This window comes from Lepidochelys olivacea (assembly GCF_965140295.1).
Source record: "Lepidochelys olivacea isolate rLepOli2 genome assembly, chromosome: 1".
Classification (NCBI taxonomy): Eukaryota; Metazoa; Chordata; order Testudines; family Cheloniidae; genus Lepidochelys; species Lepidochelys olivacea.
Window position 1 is genome coordinate 52,394,417 of NC_140411.1, and position 17,297 is coordinate 52,411,713.

At 35.7% G+C, this 17,297-nt stretch overlaps 1 protein-coding gene across 2 annotated transcripts in view; it reads left to right on the forward strand.

Annotated features, from left to right (window-relative positions):
* The window catches only part of NBEA (neurobeachin), an 867,588-nt gene that overhangs the window by 723,246 nt on the left and 127,045 nt on the right, over positions 1-17,297 (forward strand). For both annotated transcript variants that reach the window (XM_084617023.1, XM_084617024.1), the window contains 2 exons: positions 6,728-6,840; positions 16,498-16,638. In XM_084617023.1, the coding sequence (XP_084473149.1) occupies positions 6,728-6,840; positions 16,498-16,638 (254 nt within the window). The remainder of the gene's footprint in view (positions 1-6,727; positions 6,841-16,497; positions 16,639-17,297) is intronic.

Consider the following 17,297-nt stretch of genomic DNA (forward strand, 5'->3'; position numbering starts at 1 on the left):
TTTGCCAAATTGTATCCTGATAAATAGTTCACAGCTCTTTTGGTTATATTTCCTCTTCTCAAAAACAGTAGATTTCAACTCACAAATATTTTTGTTACTTTTTTTGTCCATTCTTTTGTAGCTTATCCTCCTTCCTGCCATTATACCAATTTTGGCATCTAGCACTTTATGAAACCTTAAGAAATCATCCACATGTTCTCATGTTATCCTTCATTGTAATCATTCAAACACAGTAGCCTTGGGAACTGCTGGATACATTCACCAGTGGGATTTCTGACTCAAACCCATTTCCTTTCTCTTGACATCTGTGACTCTGTCCTTTCACATAAGATCTCCTTTGCCCACTGGTAATACTGTTAGCTTTGGATAATTGGTTGCTGTCTCTGCAACAGAATCACTGAACCAAACACCAAAATCTACAACTTGATCCTCAACTCTTTCCCTGATGAAACAATATGCCTGTCTTCACATTCTCAGTTCCTAGCTATTGCATAATTTCCTAATCAATCCTTCATATACTGATTACTCCTCATTGAAAAGCCTTCATTGTGCCACTTTATTTCTTATCTGTAAGTCTGCCTATCACCTCCTCTGAAACACTGTCCACTTTCATCTTTCACTCTGCTTCTCTTACAATCTTTAGCCAGACCTTAATCACAGTCTGTGTCAACTATTGTAGTGCTTTCTTCCTAAATCACTGTTCTCTAAGCCTAAGTAGTCCAGAACACTCGCTTTCAAGGACATGTGATTTCCATAACTTTCTCTGGCTTTCTGTCCCTCTGGAAATTCAATTCAAAATTGCCCTCTTCATTTTCTAAAATCTCCAAAAGCTTGTTTCAACCTGTCTTTGTAACCTCCAAGCCTTCTATTTTCATGCCTTTTTATTCTATTTTTAAGGTCTTCACCTCTTCTCTGCCCTCTCTTCTGACTTGAGCATATTTCATCATCCTTACAGCTCTGGTTTTTGTTTTTTTTTTTTTGAGGGAGTTTGGATTTTTTTCCCCAAAGGTAAACACTGCACTCTGTTATTTATCAATCAATCTCAGTTTTATACTCTCTGTGCCCCTGGTTTTTGTCCTAGTCTTGTAGACATAAGCCTTCCTGGCCAAACTCCCTCTACCCCCTTCTCAAGGATTCCTTAGTTTTGAAGCTGTAGAAGGAGTAGTAACTATACTAATTGACTTGGTGTTCTTTCTCCAAATTCACAGAAAAAAGGCCTTGTGATACATTAACAGAATGTGGGTAAACTGAACACTCTAGGTGATACAAAAAAAAAGGTCTTTTCTTACTATTCTCACTTGGAAAGAATATAGGTGGGGGGAACCTTTAAAATAATCAAAAAACAGTCAGATACAATAATTGGGGAGAACGAGTGTTATATCTACAAATCTGTGCTGAGGTCTCTCTGTGGTGCCCAGATTTTAACGTGTTAAATTTGAGATCTAATTCCCAGACTTTTAACTGATTTCTGCTTTTTTTGAGATATGTAAATTACCTTACATTTAAAAAAAAATCCCTGTATGCCATGGCTTCTAACAAATATGCGGAGTAATTATGTACAGAGTTTCTTTTAAATGATTTCCTGTAAGGGCTGGGGATTATTCTTTTTTGAAAGTTGGTGGGGGAAAATGGTACATTCAGGTAATGAACATAGACCAACTTCTACCTCCTTCCTCTTTTTCTCCTGTTTAGCATTTTCCACTTTTTTACCCTGTGATGTACAAGCCCTCACTGGTTAATTATGTATATATTTAGATACTGCATGTGCTGGGCTTATTATTGTCATCTAATTAGATGTAACTCGAACTGCTTGCTTCTAGAAAAATCATTAAAAATTCTTTCCTAATGACCTAGAGATGACAAAATGTCTGTAAAGTGTGAAGAAGCAGACAAGCACAGGAACATCGCTCTTAAAGAGTGTTAATCCAGATGCTGCAATCATCTAATTAAACAATATTTTGCTGTCATTAACATTTTCACCACGGAATTGCAGTTATAATTTCTTTGTCAGCTGTCTCTAGATCACTTTACTTTCAAAACTAAAGTGCCATATAAAAACATTAAATTGGATGGTTTAATTAAAAAGTTTTTTTTAATGAAGAAACATATCCAGTATTTCTGAGATCTCATTTACTGTGCCTCAGTTTTATTGTTCAAGTAGATTAGTGTCATAGGCTTGCAATATTTAATATTCAGTCTTTAACATTAATCTCTAAAAGCTTAGCTAGTGAAAAATCTGCAGCTGCTGAAAAGGTACAATGTCTACCAAAAGCAGTACAGGTTTATGTTTTATAATTATTCAACTAAGGAATGAAACAGTGGCAATGCTTGTGTACAAACACCGAACAAGTGGTATTATGATGAAACACTGTCTGCTCTTTATAGTCAGTAAATGATCATAGGAGAATCAAAACCAATCAGGAAACTGTTCCTTGTGGAGTTAAAACAGTGATATTTATGCATGTTTAGAATTAAGGATTTATAATCCCATAATACCACTAAATCACTGTTGTCCATCCAGATATTCATAAATACAGTACCTTATAACATCCTGTACATACTATGTCGACATTCACAATGTATATTAACATTCATTTACCCAATTTATTTTATATGTTAATAGTATAAAATTGTTGAATGAATATTGAATAACCTTTTATAAATAACAACATTTATACCAGCCATGGTTAGTGTTTATATAGTATTTTATATAATCAACTACTTTACAAATATTAACTAATTAATACGATACACCGGCGAGAGGGTGAGAGAGAAATATTATCCTCCCCTTTTTATAGATCAGAAACAAACAAAAAAAGATTAAGTAGCTTGCCCAAAACCACACGGCAAGTCATAACCCAGGTCTCCTGATTTACGATTGTTTGCTTAATCCACCAGGCCATACTACCTCTCAGTGAATATGTATAAATAAATGTTAGAATAAATTATATGAGTGATTTATGTATTCAATAGTTACATTATTTTACTTTGAATATTTTATAATTTATTATAGTCTTGCTCCTTGAGTTGCTTTATGATGTGGCATTATTATGCTCTTCTTCATTTATGAAAGAACAACCTGTACAGTAGTATTGAAGTACAGAGATTTCAGAGGAAAGCAGGGAGAAAGATTCCTGTGATGGCCCAACATCAGGCTGAAACTGCTAACTATGTCATGCAAGTAGTCCCATTGGCTTCAATCAATATTATGATATGGGAAAGCAACATCAGTGCATTTATTTTAAAATAATAAAATTCTTTGCAGTTCTACAGAACCTTTTTAAAAAAACTATAACTAGTTTCCAAAAAGTTTTTTTAAAAGAACTATAACTAGTTTCCAAAAAGACTAGATAAGTTCATGGAGGATAGGTCCATCAATGGCATCCCCATTCTCTCAGTGTCCCTCGCCTCTGTTTGCTTTACCAAGAGCTGGGAGTGGACAACAGGGGATGGATCACTCAATGATTGCCTGTTCTGTTCATTCCCTCTGAAGCATCTGGCATTGGCCACTGTTGGAAGACAGGACACTGGGCTAGATGGACCATTGGTCTGACCCAGTATAGCCACTCTTATGTTCCTGTGTTCTCATTTAAGGATCTCCAAGAGCTTTACAAATATTAATTAAACCTTTTTTATTAATTAATATCCCCATTTTACAAATGGGGAAAATGAAGGCACAGTAAAGTTAAGCAACTATACCAGGGTGTTACTTCAAAACTTTGGCAAAGACAGGGGGGAAAAACCTAAAACTATTAATACTCACTCCTGTGCTTTAGCCAATGAACACCTTTCCCCTCTCTCCTTTATGCTGGTAAATTCTTGTATGCTCCTTGAATCATATGTTTGATAAATGTTCATCTGCTCTAGGAGTCTTATCAGAGCATATATTCACAGATGTAGTAATTGCTGAGATTATGTGAGAATTATATTTGCATTTATTTCTTCTTTATTTATACATTGCCCATATATAGGTATTAGATCAATATTCCCTTCCAATTTCTATTTGTGGCTAAATTAATTGGATATTTGCTGATATAACACTGATTCATTAAAGGTACAAAATAACACAAAACCTGTTAATAATGCCAACGTTTACTGGTATCAATGAGACTGTATGTAAAAATAGAGAAATGCTTGTTGTTCATCAACATCCATGAAAAAATAGGGTGTTTGTGGAGCAATGAAAGTTTTATATTTCACTAAAGCAGACATGATTTTTCTGCAGAACTGCCCAGAACAAGGAAGCCTGTGTTTCCCTGTGCCGGGTTTTGTACCCCAGGAATCTGTCCAGAATCTGGAAGGAAGCAGTTAGTGAGACAGGGCTGTAAATCTGCAGCGGGACTGGGAATTGTTAACGTAGGTTATTTCAGTCTGTCAGTTTAATACAAACACACACACACATATTTATTACATGATTTTTTTTTTAAAGAATCACGTTGCATATTATGTGATTCTCAGTAAGTCAATATGGTAGCTGGTGCAGGATTAAGGGACTTGTTTTTTTAATGTTTCTTATAATTGAGGGGTATTTTTTACTACTACTAACTACTAGTTGATGTGGATATAAGGTTCTTTCCTATTTACCATCTTCTAGTTGGCAATTCATTCAGAATTTTCAATTGATGGATTTTAACTGCAAATTATTTTTATGAATTGGATCTATAAAGTGCTTTTGCTAATTTGAACTACTTACTTGTGTTAATGGGGATTTGTTTCTCAGATTTGGGGGAGATGCCTTGGAGTTCGAGTTAAGTTCAGTCTTTTTTAGGAGATTTTTAATCTTGACAATAGTTAGGAAGCAACATTAAAACAAATTCCACCCACCCATCTCAACAGATGGGAAACTTGATGGGGCCGGTGGTGACAGCTCCAGATGATGGGAGGAGGAGAATACATGCTGGGGAGAACCCAGGAACCCTCTTCCTCCAGAGGTTCTAGCTATTCCTTGACCAGCTGGGGGAGAAAGGGAGCTGTTTGGCCCCTGGCTCTCTCCTTTCATTAGTTTAAACCCTAACGCTGGCCATGTGGAGTCTTTTTTTTTTTTGCTCTGTTTCAGTAACCACTCTCCCTCAGCATCCTTGAGGAGCAGTTAAGTTAAATAGAAATAAAGATTTAGTAATTCGTGGTAGCAGCGTCAGTTCGTCGCAACTTGTGGTCAGTTTCTAGTGTGATGATTAAATGATTCCCAAAAGTAAAAGACCTGGGATTTTGCTGTTCAGCCTCATGCTTGTGGATTATGGGGAAATCTTGATCTTCACAAGATGAGGTCCCCCTTAATACCCTCTGTCCCACTCGTGAAATTGGGGGTGAGGGTGGTAGGTCTCAGATGAGCGAGCTGAGTCCTGGGATAGGCAGATGAGAAGCTATTCTGAATTATGGGTTATATGTACCTGTAACCCCCACACTGGAACCACTTAAAGTGCCTGGGGTGTGAGTACATGTGACAGGGAGGATAGGACTCCTCCCCTGCATTAAGATTAATGAAGATGTGGGCTGCTGCTTAAAATCCATTCCTGTGTCTGTTCTCATTTGCCACCGTGCCCAGATCAACATTATTGTAATACAAGTTTGGTTGATACCTTGGATTACAACACGCTCATGCACACCCATACATACCCTCCTTCCCTCCCGCCTTCCTTCCCTCCTTCCATTCAATACTTTAGATTAAACTATAGTTTATGGTATTGACATTACTTTGTATATGTAGTCCAGATAGTTCTCCACAATGTTCTTCCATGATTTTAAGTCCAACGTGTAGAGGATAATATATAATTTATTAAGGCTCACATCACAAGCCTAATACCCAGCCTGAGTAGATGGGCTGGATGCTGGGCATATATTGGGGTCAAGGAGTGGCGTGCAGTTGTCCCTGAATTGAGAAGCAAGCACAGAGCTGCCTTGCAGAAGCTACTTAAGCCTGCTGGCTGCAGGAGCCTCCATGGGGCTTAGATACACACCTAGTGGTGGGAAGATAAGAGAATCTGCATAGTAGCAGATCCTCCTGGCTCTTTGCAGATTTCCTACTCCCTTTGAGCTACTATGTAAAAAACTCATGAGAACAGGGCTTCACGCTGGGCAGGCAGTGTGCCACACTTACCTCCAGTCCCAGTCCCAGTCCCACCACTGCAGTGGAATTTCACCTGTTTCTCAGGAAGGGCCCCCTCCACTATCGTGGGAGATGGAGTGTAGTTAAACCTTAGGATAAAACAATATTAGGAGGGATAGGCCCAAACCTCAAAATCTGAGATTCAAACTCCCAAACTTTGGAAAAGACTAGATCCAGTTCTGAACTTTGCAGCTTGGACCCATTTCTTTTATTTGTTACTTACTATCTGTATCATACTCCTCATAACTGATACACTTATGTGAAAACAAAAATGATTCTTCCAACTTTAAATTTCAACAGATGTTTAAGAATGTTGTAGAATGTCATTAATGGAGGCTATCAAATAGGATTAAGTGGCATGTGATTTTTGGTTTTTTGTCACCTCTGAACATTATTCTCTTCTTCCTATATATAACCTATGTGGCTGCTGTCTTCTGAATTTTCATTCACACACATGCAACTGGGAACATGTTTTTGCCTTCAGGTGATAACTGTATTAATATAATAGCAGATAATTAGGAGATGCAAAAAATATAAAGATAATTTACTACTAGATTGTTTATCAGTAGCATAGATGGGCAATATTTCATAAATTTTACAAGATTGTTTTTTCTCCATTAGGACGAACGTACAATGATCTAAACCAATACCCTGTATTTCCATGGGTGTTAACGAACTATGAATCAGAAGAGTTGGACCTGACCTTACCAGGCAACTTCAGAGATCTTTCAAAGGTATTTTTCAAGCATTTATGTTAAAGAAATCTAGCCAACCTTCTTAATGAAATAGAATATTTTTAATTTTTGTTACTAAATAGGTGGAATTAATATGTTTGGCAGGAAAAGATAATTATTTTATAAAGGCTCATGAAGTTCTTTTGATATTTTTTCTTGTGGAAGATTGGTATTGTTTTGTTATATCAAATACATTTTAAATGGGAACTTTTTTTTAAGGTGTCTGGGGTATTTTATGAGAGCAGTGGCAAAACTAGTTTGAGACATATTAAACCTCTGTAAATATAAAAAGAAAGTGGTTTTCAGCCTAATGGACTTGGGTAAAAATTCAAATGTAGGTTTAGGAAAGCAAGCATCAAATCCCCAACACGTCCTGTTAAAGACAAAATTTGGCACCTGTGTCAGAACTATTTTTGCAGTTGTGTTATTTTAGGTTCGGATTTATAAAGATAGATTTCTTTACCTTGGCTGCCATTACATGGCACACTAAAAGAATAAATGACAAAATAATTTCCTAAGTAGAAGGCAATTTCTATGGCACAAAATTTGTTCTTTTAGGATGTCACCTAGATAAGCCTTTTCTGTTTTATACTGAATCTTTATATTGTGGTGTTTTTATATCCTTTTTTGATTGACTACAGGAGGGTAGCTCTGTGTATTCCTAGATATCAAGATCTCGTCCAAATAGTTGTAAACAAAAGATATTTTATTAGCAATTTTACAAAATGAGAGAAAGATAAATAGAAATAAACATCTCTAGACACACATGTAGTTAACTCTTAAATATTTATTTCATTTCCATGCATCTCTGAATTTCCTTGATAAAGAGGGGATTGGAAGCATAAATGCTAGAAGGACTTTCCTTGCAGTACCTCTAGAAGCCAGAAATACTGTAATCTTGTTGGGAAGCCTTCTCTCATGACATGTCTAGACTAATTTTGCACTTGGCATGTATGGATAGATAAAGCAGCTGGAGGGACCTATTCAATGGTAAACCCGCATATAATCCCATTTTTTCTTTAAAAACATAAATACCTAAATTAAATTAAAAAAAGCCAGATCTAAATGAACTGGTTGAGTTCTAGTCTTAGGTTATGCAGGGCACTCTGCTCTTTTACAATATTATTTAAAAATTTCCAAAGTAATTCTCTGCAAGTATATAATGAGACTGTAATTTATATCACGAGTGACAACAAAATCTACAATATTAGGATATCAGCATTGATAGTACCAGTTTGTCAGTTCCTTCCCAAGCAAGTGAAAATGGTTTTTCACTTTTCAGTATTGTTTATGATGATGATAAAATATATGAATAAGAATCTTCATCTCTTCAAAATCTCTAAGTTTGCTTTCCTGATACTTGCATCGGCATGCAGCAGCCTGCATAGGAAATGCACTGAAATTACTCCAGAGTGTGGTTTCAAGAGATTTTTTTTAAACAATTTAGGTCTGATTGAGTCCATATTTGGATGGGATCCAATCAAGGAACATAGTTGTTACAGGGAGTAGCTTACAGATTTAGAAGGTTCATTTTTCTTTCTGTCTTTCTGAGTCAGTAGTGACTCATCAGTGAATTAGAATTGTGGTATTAAGGAGTGCTGTGCTGTTCTTTTAGAGGAGATTCAAAAGCAAGTCCCTGACTACTTGTGTTCATTAAAGAATCTTATGCCACTTTTACAATAATACTTTACCCCAGAATCCTATACTGCCCAATTTGGGTAATTTTACTTCGTTAATCTAAAATTACCCTATAGTTCAAACTGGGAAAGCTCAGAGTGCTCAGCAGTTCCTCTGTTGAAATCCATTGTATATAGTAAAAAGAAAAGGAGGACTTGTGGCATCTTAGACTATACATTTGTTAGTCTCTAAAGTGCCACAAGTCCTCCTTTTCCTTTTGCGGATACAGACTAACACGGCTGCTACTCTGAAACCTGTTGTTGTATATAGAGTTACTGCAGCGGAATGGCTGCTGCATTGCAACCAAGATGTGGGGTGTATTCAGTGGTAGAAAAGTCATCCCTATATGTATTGTGCAAACCATGTTGGGGTTCTTATGGATAAAAGGAAAGTAGTTATAAGCTTTCATTAACACATTATTCTGGTGGCGCCTAGTAGCAACTAAATAGGTTGCATTTCAAAATGGTCTTTAAATGGAGCATAGATTTTTATTTTTCTCTAAAGGTAGTTGACTAGCCAATGGTTAGTTTTGGGGCCTTTTGACTATTCTGTGTAGTTTTTGTCTGGTTCCTCTTCATACATTTTCAATAGGAAGTCTTTGTCATTGGACTGTGGCTGAAATTTTTTCTTGGCAATCCTACTTTCATTGTCTGTCTCCACAAAATTTGGTAGAGAGATGGATCCTGTGTAGGTCTAGTGCAATGGGTAGGGTTTAAAAAAATGGAGTTGCTATTTTTAGTCATTATTCACATTACAGCTGAAAGGTTATGTGTTATGCATGGATGGGGAGGTCAGATGGATGGGGAGATGGGCACACGTAAAATCTTCACCATCAGGAGCTATCCCTTTCTGTTAGATTTTAATCTACAACGAACAAATGTTCCTGCACTCCTGCTGGCACATAAGGACTTCCTGCATAGCCACTGATAGATAAAATCTTCTCTGTTAGCTGCTGCACTTCTGCCTCCTCACAGGTCTGCCTTCAACCCTCTTGCCCAAGTCCCCATCCTTTTAAAAAAAAAAAAACCTGTAGGAAATTAATACCCTAAAATTTTCTTCCGGAAGCACTTAGGGTTGCTACACACTTAACATATATGACACAAACCCACAAAAGCAAGGAAATAAAAATTCAGCTACCTTACATTTCCATATCTTTGTTTACTTTGAGTCAGGTATGTTATATAATATTAATGTTTTATATTTTGTGGGAAATAATTTTTATTTGGGTAATTTGCTCACCATATAAGTGACAAGTATAAACAGTATTATAGTAAGTCATGTTCCTTTTGACATTTATTTAGTACCATAGTTAAATATTTACATTTCCAGAAAACAAAATAATTTTGAGGCTACATTCTATGGTAGTGTTTCCATTCTGTATTGTTCAGGTTGCTATACGGCGCCTATCATTATATTATCTTCATACGTTTAAAGAACTGCTTGTCCAATCACAAACAATTAAATTTAAATACTAGTTTAAAAATAAGCACATTCTCTTTGTTCATAGTATTTTGTCAAATTTTCTATCCCTTGGTTTTTTTCCCCCTTATATGCTTAATTGGAGATTTATAAAAAAGGGCACGGGAGCAATCAAGGTGCTGTAGCTGTAAGATATATTGGATCCCTCATTTGATTAGACAGTGTAGGCTCAAGTTTTATTCATTACATATACAAGGTTAAAGGTTATATTTATTGTTTGACAGGATGAAAAGCTAATGAAAGAGGCTGTCATAGATACATAGATTATCTTTTCACTACCAAACCATCAGGTGATCTGTTTATTTTCTCATTTATTGAGATTTCCCATGCAAAAATACCAGTGGCAGTGAGTATTCACATGAGAAAATGTGTGTTCAGGTCATATTGTACACTGAATGTCTTTAAGGATAGCACTTAGAATTTAATGTGATTTGTTTGTGTAAAATTATATGATGTTTATTCCTAAATTACAGTGAGTGCATGAGTTTGACAAGCTACATTGTCCCTGCTCATTAAAGTGTAAATGGGAATTTTTCCTCATTTACTTCCAGTCATGCATCCTGTTAAGTAAAATGGTTTCTTCGTAAGGCAAAGTCCTACTAATATTGACATGTGTATGAGCCATCACACGCCCATTCATTGAGTGGAAAAATTATATTTTGTTAATGCGGAAGGTGTTTGACTGACAGATGATGATAAGCATAACCACTTTCCCATATTACTGTGCCACTTTAAGAAAAGGAAGTGATAATGCCTCAAGGCTTCTAAATGCAATAATGCAAATGAACGCACCAAAGTGTGAGTATTTCAAGGAAAACCACACTTAATACTGCCAAATGTCTGTATACTATGTAATGGAGTTTATGTGGTTAGCCAAAGCCTTTCTAACCAGACATAAGCTGCACAAATTTCTTCATTTTATTTTTAATTTTGCCCCTTACCACATGTAAATATACCACCAACAGGGAAATGAGTTAAATTTCAGTCTGGTATAAGCCACAAAATTAAGCATTTACTTTTCTTACTTTAAAAATTAATGTATTGAACAAAACTATACTTCAGAATCTGAATGAGTTGTTAATGGAGTAAGAAAAGTATATATTAATCTACTAGTCATAAAACAGCTTATATTTTTGGATAAATTTAAAGTAGTTTTTAGCATTTGAATTCTTCAATTAAGTTTTAAAATTTTCTACCTTAAAGTGTTGTTTTACATCAATTAAAAAAAATCAACTGTTTAGACTGAGCCAAATTAAATCTACACATGGTATTATTTCCTTGGCAATCAAATACCACATTGTTGCATGCATTAGAACTGCAGATAAATAAGTAAAATAGATACTGTGTAGGTCAGGACCATATAATAGCAGTATTTTAGTGACCAAACCAATAGGAGGATAAATTTGGCACTACTGTAGTGAGGAATGTACTTCTATAAATACAGCCAGTAGAATGGCTTAATACCACATGAGCTAGCATAACATGTCCAATGGATAAAAGCACTAAATTTATCAGCAATACTCTGGTTGAAAGACTAGAAACCAAAAGAGATTAGTCAATTATCCAGATAACATGCCATGGAGGAAATAATAGCAATTTTCTGTTGTTAAATTAAACCAAATACTAACTTTGTTTTTAATGGAAAAAATTCAGCACAAATTGTGTTGACTAAAATAGGTTGTAACAACCTGTTTTTTGTGCAGTATAGTACATTAAAAGTAAAATGGTTGGCTATAGAATCTGTTATTTTACAAACTTGCAGAGATAAGTGTTTGGCTGTAGTAAAATAGTTAATTACCTTGTTGGCAGATTTTAGAAACTCTTCATGTAGAGTGAATAATTAGATATTATTTGATCTGAGCCTATGCAGAAGAGGTTTGTTAAACATAGGAAGTTAAAGAAATATGAAGATACTCTTTTTATAAAACAAAGGAAACAATATATTTAGATTAAATGGCCGTTTTGTAACAATTCCTATAATAAATTTTTTAACATGAAGTGTCAGAACAATGAATTAGCCTCTAGTAAATTAGACTTGCATCTAAGGCTCTGGACTGGGACTCAGGATATTTGGGTGACCAGCTTTGCCTTACACTTCCTGTGTGACCGTGGGAAAGTCATTTAATCCCTTTGTGCCTCAGTGACCTATAAGTGAAATGGAGACAGTACTTCCCTAACTCACTGGGATGGTGTTAGTGATAAATTGATTAAATGCTGTGAGATGCTCAGATGCTATGATAATGGGGGCTGTATAGATATTCTCTGTGAAATCTGGGGTGGGGACAATGCCTAGGAAGTTTCTGATCCCATTCACTTCATTTCTTGTGCGGTGAGGGGAGATCCATGTCCGGAGGACCTCTCCACATGTTTGGCTATGGGGTGTAATCTCTCTCTGCATGACTGTTAGACATGTTGGGGCAGGAAATCTAAGGATGGAGATGGAGTTAAATCATATTTTTGTTGTTTCATTAAGTGTTCTGCAGATTCATCTGAAAATTTTAGCTTGTGTTAGCAAAATCAAGAAACTTACTTCAAGAGAAAATTTGTTTAAATAAATGGCAGATTCCTAACCTGAAGCATATTCCAAGTTGATTCCAAACTGTACCCTTTGCACAGATCATCTAGTCTAGTAACTATCCAGTTCTTACACTCAGCAAGCATTAGAACTTCTCAAGGCTAGTTTTCACAGCAGTGCTAGCATCCCCAAAGAGGGAAATAATGAGAGGGGTATGGGCAAGACCATGCCCTCGCTGTGCCTTCTCCACTGGTCAGCAGAAATAGCCTTGTGAGAGTGAAAGCTTATGCTACAGTCATTCAAAAGGTATACGGGTGGTTGGCCATATTCCCCGGAGCTCATGGAGGCATTGTCAACACACAAAGTCAACTGTCAAGGTTCTTTTATGGCCCCCTGCAAAATCTGTATGCTTCCCAAGTATTTATGGACTTATCTTTGCACCACCAACTGAGGTAGGCAAGTACTATCCCCATTTTACAGATGGAGAACTGAGGCAAAGAAAAAGACGAAGTGACTCATCCATAGCCATACAAGAAGTCTGTGATGCAGTGGGAAATTGAAGATGGGTCTTCAGAGTACCAGGCTAGTTCCCCAGCTACTGACCCATACTTTCACCATGCAGTCTGTGACCTGTAAAGGGTAGAGGGTGAGAGTCAAGTTGACACCTTCCACATGGAAGCAAACCTCATATCTCTCTCTCCATTGTTTTTGTTCCCTCTCTGGGACAAGGGATTCCTCATGGAGATTCCTACATGAGTTCTCTTCCATGGTTTTTCATGCAGGAAGTGACAATTGGTTTTGCCTAAATTATCCATTTTATTCAGCAAACACATTATGTGTGATTCAGATCCCCCCTTCGCAATGAATCCTAAGGTAATTGAAAGAAAGCTGAATTCTAAGTCTGAAAAGAATATTGATGAGAATAAGTGTAGTCTTCAGAACATAACTTTTTAGTTTAATGAAGTAGATTGAACATGTATCTTTTAGAAGCAGTAGCTTGTCTCTTTATGACATGAAAATAATAGTGTATAATCTTATATCTAATATCAGATTGCTAAACTGAAATATCATTTCTTCAGCCTAAAAGACCTCAGAAGCACAGTGGTGTTTGCATCAATGTTTTCTATGATTCTTGGAAATCATATTGTCAGCTGCTTGAGAGAAACAGAAGCATCAGTACATTTTACATTAAATGTGACAAAAGCATAGAAGCTCACATCAGAAATATATCTCTGAAATATAGTTGTAAATCTCCATTAAAGAGAATAACAGCATCTTGCTAGTGTATAACTTTTTCCATTAAAATATTTCAAAATACTTTTCAAGCATCATTTAAATCTCACAAAAGTCCCCTTGTGTTTATACCCATTTTGCAGATGGAGAAATTGAGGCAGAAGAGGTTGTGATTCATTTGGTGAAGGCCATGCAACAGCAAATCAGTTTTAAATATAGGATTAGAACTCTAGAGCTTTGATTCCCAACCTGCTCTAACCATTAGACACATTCACTCCCAACTAGGCCATCTTGCACATATTTATAATAAAACCTTGATAGTCACATCTTTGTCATTTGAAGCTCCCAATATTTGCCAGTGCTGTTACAGTGGACTAAGAACTCTCACTGGCTTTTACATTATGGAAGATACAAAATCCTGTCACGCGAACTCATTCTGTATTTGCTTCTCAAAAGGAATGAGCATTGATTGTTAACAAGCATCATCAACTATACCCTTGCAATTGAAAATAAAGCTTTTAAAACTTTCAAATAACCATAGGGATTTGGGAAGTGAACCCTAACTGGCAGCAGTGAGATTGCTCCTGGTCAGTACATTTTTATTTCATTCACCCTTTTGCAGAATTCAGTTAATCACAAAGTGACCCCAGACATAAGTGCGAATTCTGTGGTGACTGGAAGTGTATTTGTATAGTATGTCAGATCAATACGAAAAGAAAATAGTCATTTAATAAGTTACTCTTCCTAGACATTAATTGTTTAAGGAAAGATTTTTGCAAATTATGTACTGTAACAATGTCTGAGCATTTTCTGTAGACACAAGAGCTAAACTGTAAAAGACTGAAGAGATTGAATAACTGATGACACATGAGTAAAATAAAAATGTAAATATTTATTTTATTCTTTTTTCAGTGGTTGAGAAGATGCCTGGAAGAGATTAGGGAATGGTTCATGCTTCTCTTTCAAGAATGTTTTGTGAGGCCTTGCAGTGCAATCTGTATCAGATAAGGCTGATCCTTAGGGATTACTCAGACATTTTACACATATGAGAAAGCTATTAGCATACCCATGACACAGCAAAATATTAAGCACTCAATGTTTAGGGTAAATCAAAATGCTGGTACAGCATTGACTTGAAGTATAATTATTCACAGAATTGAACAATATTAACTATCTTAGAAGTTAGTTACACTATTTAAATTGCAAAACAAATGTGCTCTACTTCAGTCTTATTAACACGCAGGCATATCAAAAGACCAGGGAAATTCAGAAACAGTAGATTAAAACTCTGCTAGTAATACCTTTTAGTGATATACATAATATAATGATGATGGCATTCGTACTGGTTTGATAGTCTACTATTTCCAAATGTAAGATGAGTTTAAACTAACCATGAAAAATATGCTCCAGAATGAAATTTGGAGCACACATTTTTCATTTTTCCAATGGCCAGACCAATTTTCTATAAAAGATACAAGTGTAATAATAAAGTAAAATAAGTTTGAGGTTATAACTTTGATATAGAATATTGGATATTGAGTATATATTGAAATGTGCTGATTGGGTCAAAATAATGTTGAACAACTTCTAGTATTTTGAGAAAAATATTACAAAATCCATGAGTAAATGCTTATGTTCAAGTTGTAAACCCCTAATTAATAGGGGTTTATTATAAAAACACCAAAACTCTTAACTATTTGTATCATTGTAATGTACATGAAGTAGTCTTTTGGGATTCTAATAAATAAAAACATCAATACATTTTTGAACTATTCATTCTAGTGTGTAGTAATGTGAGTTCCTCTGAACATGAAACCACATTTTATTAATTTTAATACTAAAATTAATCCTTGACGGTTCTTAGCAGATTACTATTCCTTTTGTTGTTACAGTTGTTAATACTAGATAAATAATTTAGTAATATCTTACCTGAAAAATACATATTTAAGATCACTTTACATGTATTATCTCTCAGTTTGATATATATTCCTTCCCAATGTATTTTCTTTATCCCAGGACCTTTCTATATTTTCCCACAATAGCCACATAATGTAGACAGGCAGCCATAACAAGTACATTTTACAAAGGATTATGACAGAAATTAAAACTCACAAAGTATTCATATTTCTTTTAAGTAAGAAGATTGTTGGTTTCTGTCTGTGAAACCTGGTTTTTATTCAGTCAGATGTAGATGCTGTCTTGCAGGACTATGAATGTTTTCAAGTATTTCTGCTTAGGATCACCAAACACCACCGCCAGTTCTGCGTGAAATCTTTTCATCATGAAATGTGCATTACAAAATATCCCGTGTGAGCAAAAGTCGCTTTTCATTAGCTGTATCATTATGGTGAATGACAATAACAGAAATATTAGTTTGGTCTTAATGCATTTTAAATGCTGTTTAAAAGTGTATTTCCAGAACAATGTTACTGCATTAATTGGGAAACAACTCTAACTTCAAGAAAGTCTTTGAAACTTTGCAGATGTGGATCACATATATTTGTCAATTAAAAAAGGAAAAGAAAAGAAAAGTTATGAGAGTTTTAGTAGATCCAGCCTTTGAAATAAAATTCCAAATCCATCTCAGTAATCTAAATGGATTAGCACAATGTGGAATAAATTATCTACACTTGGCTGCTGAATTTCATATATAGTGAATCTTAGCTAATGTATGCAGAATAAAAGTGACACACAGATCCAAAGCGTACTACCCTTCATCTGTTATAATTATTCATTTTTTCATGTCTTTGCAGCCCATTGGTGCTTTGAACCCAAAAAGAGCGGTGTTCTATGCTGAGCGCTACGATACTTGGGAAGATGATCAGACTCCACCTTATCACTACAACACCCATTATTCAACATCTACTTCTACACTGTCCTGGCTTGTTCGTATTGTAAGTAGTTTTTTGGATCCTGCTTTTCATTTAATATGTTTACTTGTGTTTCTTTCTCTAGTATATATGTACCTATATTTCAAGTTATATAAATACATTCCAATCAGAACCTCCCAACGAATGTCTAGTCATTTAAAAGCCTCACAAATTTTCCATCTGCACTCTGTCTAATAATCCCTAGCCACTGGGGTGGGGGGAGGGTCCTACTGCCCTAAGAATCAGAGGCATGCTTAGAACTTGAAGTGTGGAGGAAACTAGGACAAGTAACTAACTTAACAAAGAAAAGTCAACTCAAAGAAAAGTTCCTAAACAGTAAAAGACGTTCAACCCACTCAAGCTACCCTCTCAGTTTAATATCTGAGGTACTGGTGGGCTTTGCAATGTCATGAAGTTTAAAAAATAAAGTAAACAAAAAATACCCAACAACAGCAAACACATTAGGCTTTATCAGACCAGTGGGGGAATTGTCTGGGTACACCGCAAGAAGGACAGGAGAAACTTGTTATGGATTTCAATCAGGCTGCAACTTTATTATATAGATGTCTGGGACTACCCAGCAGATAACGTGTACAGTGCAGGCAAATCCATGCTCATTCAAATCAATTCTCTGGGGCTTCCACCAGCCCTCCTTTGTTTCCATCCAGGTCCCCCAGCCGACC